At 40.3% G+C, this 8,954-nt stretch overlaps 1 protein-coding gene across 8 annotated transcripts in view; it reads left to right on the plus strand.

Moving 5' to 3' along the window:
• Positions 1–4,169, plus strand: part of ENOX1 (ecto-NOX disulfide-thiol exchanger 1) — a 362,929-nt gene extending 358,760 nt beyond the window's left edge. For all 8 annotated transcript variants that reach the window (XM_068182225.1, XM_068182224.1, XM_068182223.1 and 5 more), the window contains one exon: positions 3,216–4,169. In XM_068182225.1, the coding sequence (XP_068038326.1) occupies positions 3,216–3,347 (132 nt within the window). In that variant the 3' untranslated portion in view covers positions 3,348–4,169. The remainder of the gene's footprint in view (positions 1–3,215) is intronic.
• The last annotated feature ends 4,785 nt before the right edge of the window (positions 4,170–8,954 follow it).

Consider the following 8,954-nt stretch of genomic DNA (forward strand, 5'->3'; position numbering starts at 1 on the left):
CTCAATCTTTCAAGGGAGACAGGAGTCTCTCCTGTGTCACAGTCTCCCCAGGAAACACAATTGCCACCCTTGTGTTTCCATGTCACACATGGCAACTGCCCGGAGAAAATCTGCCATGGTGACACTCTCCTTTCCATGTCACAGTGCTCTCACCACCGTGCATGGACAGACCGCTCATAGGGCTCCTTTAAGGATGCTTTGCCATGGACCAAAAGAGACAACAGTTCAGTTTTTCATCTCAGGACTACAGTCCCCCCCATTTTCCCCTGGGGCTGAGGGTTCAAGAACAGAGGTCTTCTTCTCCTCTTGAAGATAGAGGGCTTCTCCACACCTTCTCCAACTCTCCTCTGTTCTCTCCACTCCTCTGTTGGTAATCACTGAAACAAGTCTCTTGACCCACCAACGCACCCCCCATAAGTGCATCTTCTGTTAGGAGAATTTGGTTCAGTCTATGGCTAACAAGAAAAGTCCAGCCACAAGCCACTCCATCATCTCCTTCCAACTCGAGAATTTCTTCTTCCATCATCTCGGATCCCAGCCTGTCTCTCTTCTACTTCAAATCAAGGAGGAGTAATATTTTACAAAGCCTTTATTTCTCAGGAAAGGGTTAAAAGTTCAGACTCCCTGGATGGCTGAAATCTCTGCCCAGCAGCCGATTCCCAAGGCCAAGGCTGGGCGCCTTCCCCCCCCCCACCCTTCTCCTCTGCGCCGTTAAAGTTACAGGTGCTGTCCGGACTCTGTCTCTTCCCTCTGTGGGGGGATGACAGAGACATCTCCGCTTCTCTCCACCCTTCCGTCCACAGGAGCTGGCTCGGTTCCAGTCCTTCTACCCCTCAGCTCACTTCGACCAGGCCTCATGGCTTCCCCTCCCCCACCCAGCCCCGTGGCTGGGCAGGGGAGGTCTGCACAGCACCCTGACCAGAACCAAAGAGAGCGAGCTCTTGGGAGTTCCTGCTTTTAACCCCCTGTGTTCTCAGAGGCGTATCCCTATCTTCAGTGGTCACTTCAGGTGCCAATATCCAAACTTGACCACTGATTGGTTTGACCCAACTTCCTGAAAAAATCACTTCCATGTCAAACCACGACATAATGTTTTGTTCCTGAACGACTCCCTCAGCTCATAGCTAAGATCAGCTTCTCACTGCTTTGATGAGCTGCTTCATGCTTCTGGATGATCCTGGACCCTTCCTCTGTTTCTATGAAAAAGTGTAGAGCTAAAAGCAGAGGAGATCCTGAACTAGAAGCTCACTGAAATTACAGCAAGCTGCATTGATGGGTGAGGAAGGATGATGAATTTGTTAGGCACTGCCTTCAGGCCATAGCAACTCAGGTTTGCTAGTGCTTTTCAGCCCACTGCCACCCACAATGAAAAGGGAGTAGGGGATGGGGATGGGAGAAAGAGGTAGAAACTGGTGAATTTCAATTCTTTTTTTAATGTCTGGTTTTATCAATATCTGATGAATCCAGAGCTTCACACCTCCAGCCATTCTTTTGCTTCTCTTTGCCCGTGCATTTTGCTTAGTCTTGTCCTGCATCACCCAGTCTGTCCAATCTCCTCAGTTATCTTTCAAGTCCTTCCTTAACATGGCATTTGTCTAAGTTTCAACTGCTTTTTTTCCCTGGATGACCTCTCCAGCTCTGTATCTCTTGAGTGATGAGAGTAATCATCCAAAATATGGACTCTCTCTGGGCTCCAGCCCTGCTGCTGCTCATTGCTTCTCCCTAGTGAGTTCTTCAACATTGTCACCCTGCACTGCTGTGGTGCCTTCTTATGCATGGCTGTGCGCTCAGCCCTTGAGTTTTTGCTCACGTGAATAACATGTGAGCTTCTGTGAGGCTGCCAGGGTCAAGCTCTTGACTTGCAAACAGAGCCCTCATGGATGGAGCATTGTCTCCCATCTCTGCAGCTACCTCTGGACCTACCTACTGCATAATAAATACAAGCTGCAAAATGTGACCTCATTGGTGTATTTTGGAAGCAACTGCTTGTAGAAACAAATTACTTTTTAATAGTACGATCCAGAGATGCAATCTCAGGGATGAATTTCAATTACTTTCCATGGTTAGCCTGTCATTCCTTGCCTGAACAGGAATGATAAGGTCAGCATACCCATGTGGGCTGAGGGCTCAGTACAGAGCTCAGATACATTACATAAAAGTAACCAGACACCCACTGCTGCCATTTGAGCACTTAAAAGATGGATTGGTTCACACTGAGGCTTTAGACTGCCTCCAACACTGAGTTTTGGTGCCACCTTTAACAAATCATTTAATCTTTCTGCTGCACTAACCTCTACAGAAAAATAAGAGGCAATAAATATTTTCTCGCCCCCTTGGGTGTACTGAAGTCAAATTAGCACATTTTATGTTTATATACTGTTCTAAAAAGGAAAGGTTTCTCCATGGAAGGTTTCTACTAGTATGAATAAGCAGAAATATCATTTCCAGATATGCCTTTCAAACCACGGAGATACCTGTGGATAACAGGCAGCACCCATAGATTTCTTTGCTGTTCCTTTCATGACCACCGCTTTAGAAGCAGTAGGATAAAATGGCTCATAGTCCATGATTGTTCATTTCTTTACGTCCCTACTGATTATACCAGGAAGGTTGCCTGTGTGAAAGTGTTTTCTGTAATGACAGCATCTTGCCTATTAGCAAGGTGAGCAGTCATTAAGGTTTCAAAATGATAAAAACATCCTGAGTAATGCGGAACTGGGAGTTTTACTCCTTAATTATATGGGGCTGCTGAACTGGGTAAGACCAAGGGAAGATGGCTCCATGGATAGTCAGCCTTCAGTAACAGCAGGGAGCTGATTAAAGTCTTTTTGAAAGAGAAAAACCGATGGAGCTGGGAGAAGCATTCAAAACCACATAGGCTGAGAAGAAGAATAAGATCCCATCTGCTTCCTCCTCCTCACAAGAGCACCCATGACTGTAACTTTTAGATGGACTTCATACCACACTGTTGCCACAGCCCTGTTGCTTTACAGTAGGATACCATCTACAGGAGCAAAACTATTCCTTCAAAGAATCTGCACTTGCTCTGGAAAGTCATGTCAGGCTAAGGTTAAAAAAAAATAATAATGGTTGGTTGTTTTCATATGGCCTGGATTTGTCTCCCCCACACCCCTATTATATCTGTTCTTAATGTTTCTTCTTTACAAGCTACAGGGCAGCTTTCTCACTTTAATTTACCTTTGTTTCTTTCTCAGATCTCTGCAAATGAGATAGAAATGCTTTTGATGAGACTGCCACGCATGTTTAAACAAGAATTCACTGGTGTAGGAGCAACACTGGAAAAGAGGTGGAAGTTTTGTGCCTTTGAAGGAATTAAAACTATCTGACTGTGACTAGTAATGAAGCTATGCAGAAGAAGAATTCCTAGAGCATGGCAGGGTTATAAAGTATTAAAGTAAGAAATTTGGATTTGGGCACATAGTAGTATGTTTTCAAAGTTATCGAAGCCTAATTTTAGTTACATTTGTGACGTTCTCTTGTGAGTGGAAATGTAGTTGTGCACCAGTTCCTAAAATAAAATAAAATTTAAAAAAAGTTTCAAAATGTGACAGATTGTTTCCTATGAAAACTGAAGAAAGCTACCACAGTCATAATGATTTCAAAATACTACATGTCCTACATCTAAGAAAAGCTCATTGAGCAAACAGTTAAGGAGAAAGATTGCCCAGTTATGGTCGCTAAGCTACAGCGATTTATATGTAATATGTAATAGAACTCATTAAGTTTCGTTATAGAAAGTTCTTTCTGTTTGGTAAGAGAATTGAGTAATTTTACAGTGAGGAAAAGCATACCAAAAGAAAACTTGAAGATGTGTCTGAAGTTATTGCATTTTGTAAATTAAGTTATATGCTGTACCAGGGATTTTTGCCTTATTGAAAGAGGCCTGAAAATGTGATTGGAGTCCTCAAGAATGCTTTATCAAGAATATTATTTTTCTAATGTAACTATTCTCCATTACAAGTTCTTTTAACATGGATTGCATATCAATTTTCATAAACATGTAAATAAGGAGGAAACCAGTGTTACTGTATTGTATCTGGTATGTAACATTCAGGTTTATGCATCAAAATAAATATTCAGTTGCATTACTGTTACAAATTTTATAGCAGATATATTAATTTTTATCAATAAATATGACTTCTACCATATTGTTTGCATAAATATTTCTTCTGACGTTATTGAATTTTAATTGATCCAGCAAGAGTCTCCTGGACATCTTTCCCCTACCTGAACTATTAATTGTAGATAACTTTGTTAAATGTATTATAAATCAAAAAAGAGCTTGCAATATTAGCTAAGATTAAAATAATTTAAAATATTGGTAGACGAAGTACCAGCATGGACCTTTGATATTTTTCTTCAACAAGCCGATGGGTGAAAAATTAACACGTTCAAATTTCCCATTTTCTTTGTTGTGTTGGGTAAGAACTGCTGTGGGTCAGAAGCAGCAGCCCCCTCTTTGCCACATCCCAGTGCAGGCAGAGGAGCCAGTCACGAGAGAGGTGGTCCCATGAAGTGGGGCACCAACAGTGGGAAATATGGAAAACTGAAACATGCAGGGAGTATCCAGATATATGTCAGAGTGAGGTTTCACTCAGGTACTTCAATAAGTAGCAATTAGTGTCAAATGCATTTAGTAGTGAAGGAACTCTCCAACATGGCTTTTGGTGATTGGTACTTTAGGGCCTATTTCTCTTCTGGCATCTACCTGGAATACAGAAATATGAAATGAAATGCTAATTGTGTACAAAAGGGGAAAAGAAAGAGGCTTAGCAGGTCTATTATGGGAAAAAAAATATGCTTTCAGGCAGTACACACAAAATTTAAAAAATCAAGTACATCTCAATTATGGTTGCTATAGAGCCCGTGATAAGCTACTCAGGTGAAACTAGTAATTATATGCCAGTTATGTTAATGAAAATTAACTAGTTTAATCCAAGTAATAACTATTTCCTCTCTTGAGATCATACAGTTTCATGAATAATTCTGGCAAAAATGTGTTAGGTCTGACAGCTTGTATTTAGGTACTGTAACATAAATGTGTATAGATGCCACTTAGGCTGGGGAAAAGAGATGTGAGAAAACTTTCACCTCAGCATACACTTACTTGCCATACTTATTCGTTATATTCTGTCCTTCCTTTTCTTGTGTCCACCTTTTTTTTTCCCTTTAGATCACTGTCTCTCTCACAAAACATCTTCAAATCGAGACAGTTAGAAACCCTTTTTTTTTTTTTTTTACAGAACCTTGTAACCTAATCGCTATATTTGTTTTGCATATATTTTTCTTCTTCCTTTTCTTCATTGGGGTTTTCATGTCTGTCTAGACTGTCACAGCTTTAGAAGGGTACCTTTTTAGTCCTTGTATAGTATCAGTTAAAAGGGAACCTCCTTCACTGGCTTTAAGATACTGCCAAAGATCTCAACTTTGAGTATGAGTAGCATGTAGGCATCCTGTAATATTGTAATGTCTCAGCTGAGAACTTGAAATCCAGGGAGATCCTCAATGAGTATCAGGTTGGGCCCAAGAACTAGCTTTAACTTTGTGTGCTTTGGGGCAAACTGGATTAAAATGTTGAGCTCCATCATTTAGATGCTGAAATGTCCCTATGATGACTCTTGGGGTAGCCAGCTGGGAGTTCTGCAATTAATACAATGAGATTAATAATGAGAAAGCTGCTTTTGATACAGGATTTGATTTGCTTTTGATACAGGATTTTTTTTTATACAAGAAAACCACCTAGACTGGACATCAGGGAGCATTTCTTTACTGAGATAGTGGCCAAACACTGGAACAGGCTTCCAGAGAGGTGATCAACGCCCCAAGGCTGTCAGTGTTTAAGAACATTTGCACAATGCCTTTAATGACATGATTTAACTTTTTGTCAGCTCTGACGTGGTCAGTCAATTGAATTAGATGATCGTCATAGGTCCCCACAAGCAAGTTTCTGCAGCTGAGTCAGGTTGAAGGAAGATGGCCATTTGGCAAAGACTCAAAGCCAGTTACAGTTAGCAGGATCTTCACAACAGTAGTGGGAAGAAAATAAAGAAATAGGGCCAAAGAGGTATCACATCAGGCTAACCGTGAGCTCAAGAGATGAGACTGCGCAACAGCCTGGCATGCAACTGCAAGTTATGGGAGAAAGTTATAGCAGTGCCCCCTCTTCTCAAACAGGGACTAGTGGAGCAGGAGAAGATTTGGTTTCTAACCGCCCAAACATGCTGAGGGCAATTTGCCCTGAGTTGTAAGTTAGGTTGGCCTGAACTCCTGTTCTCCCAGGAGAGCTTTTCAGACCATCCTCAGCTTTGAACTGTCTTGGACTGATGTCAGGGGTGACTTTCATCAGCTTAGAGGTGCCAGCCTCTTACTGCGCTGTATCTGATTCCCACTAGAAGGATTAAGAGATACACTGTGCAAAACCTCTTGGACAAATGTGCATTTAACCCTGCACATTCAAGGGAGATAAGTGTAACCTCTCTGTTAAAGTGCATTTTATGTCCACAAGAGATGTTTTATGTTTGATCATGTTTGATGAAGACTTAATTATTCCCATCACTGAAAAGGAAATTTTTAATATCTCCTCGTACATAGTGGAGTCAATTGTTTATTGAAGTGTGTGTGTTTAGGGCAAAACTTGCATGTTCAGGACTGCCAGAGCATCACATTCACTTAAGGAACAGCTATACTGAGATTTAGAGAAAATCCTGTATCAAGCTATGCTACATTTAGCTACACATGATGTGCAGCAAATGCTGTGGAATCTAAAGCTAGAAAATTGGTTGTAAGAGCATTCTGGGTGGTTTGTTTAAGTAAAAATTCTGGTCTTGCAAGCATTGTTTTATTTAAAATCCGAATGGCTTTGACAGTCAGTGTTAGTATGACAAAAATGTTCTGGGATGATATGAGTTGTTTTGGAGAAGGAGATTTGGAGAGAAAAGGAGGGAAAGGAAAGAGTTGGATTTGGATATTCTTTTGGTCCTCATACCAGTAATTAGCCAGGTCTGACGTAGAACTGACATCCATTGTTTCCACTTAACACATGCATCTCAGTGTTCAGCATTAAAAGTGTGAGGTTTTATAATCTTTTTTTTCTTTTTTTGTGAAAGGGTACAAGTTGTCCCTTGACTTGTCACTCTGGTTATCCTGCTAGGTTCTGCAGCTTTTTCACCCTAGCTTTTCCCTCAAAAAGAAAGTAGAAACAGCATCAAATTCTTTCTGGTTCTGTGTGTGACTGCTTGGACAGCAAAAACTGACTGAGTTATGTATTTACTGAGTTAAAACTGAATGTTTCAAGAACAAGTAAGTCAACTGAAAAAGCAGCCAGATCAGGAAAATATGCCTACAAGGTACAGATACTCTGACTTTATAAACCCATTACATTGAATTTGTAAGCAAAATCAAATAGATACGCTCAGGAGTACCTTTGATTAAGTGTTCTGCCTCACACTGGGTAACACTGTGCCTGTTCAGACTTAATAGGCTGGCTCCAATGTCGATGCCCTTTCAACAGGGATATTTGTGGGGCAGCAAGAGGAAAAAAAGTATATATTCCTTTAAATCTAGCAGACAGCATTCCTGCAAACATACCACAGGCGTATTACAACCATTTGCTCAGACTTCTGGCTGGTAAGTACTTCTTGTCTATTTATGTACTTTTATATACATAACATTGAAGCCTAAAAAAACCCATTGACTTGGACTTCTTGTGTCTTAGCCATGTCACTGTTAATTCTATAGTGATCCCAATAGCATATGGTAGATTAAAATACACCTGCCAAATAAGCATCCATCCATAATCAAGGTTATCAACTGATTAAAAAGAATTTTTTTTTTTGCTTGATATTTTATTAGAGATTAGCATTGTCAAAATTGGGTCCTAACTTCCTAACTTCATTTTTTCTGGCTTCTTCTAGCCAGGTTTTTCTTTGCAAGATTAAATAATCCTTTAGTACTGCATAGTTTCTCCCGGTGAAGATATTTATATATTGTAGTCTATTTACTTCTCAGTATTCTTTCTCATAAGCTAAACATATTGAGTTTTTAAGTGTTTTGCAATAAAGCATTTATCTTCTCTTCCTCGAATCATTGCATCCTTTTTTTTATTTTATTTCCTTTCCAATATTTCAAAACTTGCTTTAAAATGTGTGGAGAAAAACTGTTATTTGAATTAAACTGATCAGTTTACAGCATACAGACACACAGCCACATCTCTGCTCCAATTCAACTCTTTGTCTCCTATTCCTGTCAGACCATGAGCTGATCACCAATGTCAAAGCAGTAACACAAGTGAATTGTTGTTGCGTCATTTTCTTCACCCTGGTGTAACAGATTCCTGTGCATAGATATATTTCTGTCTGCTAAAGCCTGGCTTTTTCATCCCCACTGACAAGCTTGCTTATGCAAAGCCAGAGGTCTCACCCCATGAGGATATTTTGAGGCTTAGATCCCATGCACAGCCCTGTTCTTCGCTATGGGGTAGGTTTGGATACCTCTCAGATGTTTATAGCCTTTCATGATTAAAATGGGGTAATCAGATTTGCTGTCAGGGTGTTCAGATCGCATCAAGCATTCAGAGGGCAATCGCACAGGCTTTGTCTAGACTAGGGTTTAAATGTGTGTCATTAGCACATATTAGCTAATACATTTTTAAACTCTGATGCAGACAAGGCATAATGCCTTTAATGTGAAAAGCTGGCTGAGTTAGGCCCTTGGGCATTGGCGTTGACACTGGTTTGTCTATTTTAGAATTTTAGAATTAGAATTTTAGAATAAGTTAGCTGAGGTCTTGCCTGCAAAGACCAGTTAATTTAGAAGAATATAGGCTATGAATTTAAAGGGCTGCTCCAGGACTTCAGGCCAGAAAAAGATTCATTCTCAAGTAGTTGCACTGAAATAGCTAAATAGTTCAATATGATAATAATATACACTTAACT

The sequence above is a fragment of the Anomalospiza imberbis genome, chromosome 2 (assembly GCF_031753505.1).
Source record: "Anomalospiza imberbis isolate Cuckoo-Finch-1a 21T00152 chromosome 2, ASM3175350v1, whole genome shotgun sequence".
Lineage (NCBI taxonomy): Eukaryota > Metazoa > Chordata > Aves > Passeriformes > Viduidae > Anomalospiza > Anomalospiza imberbis.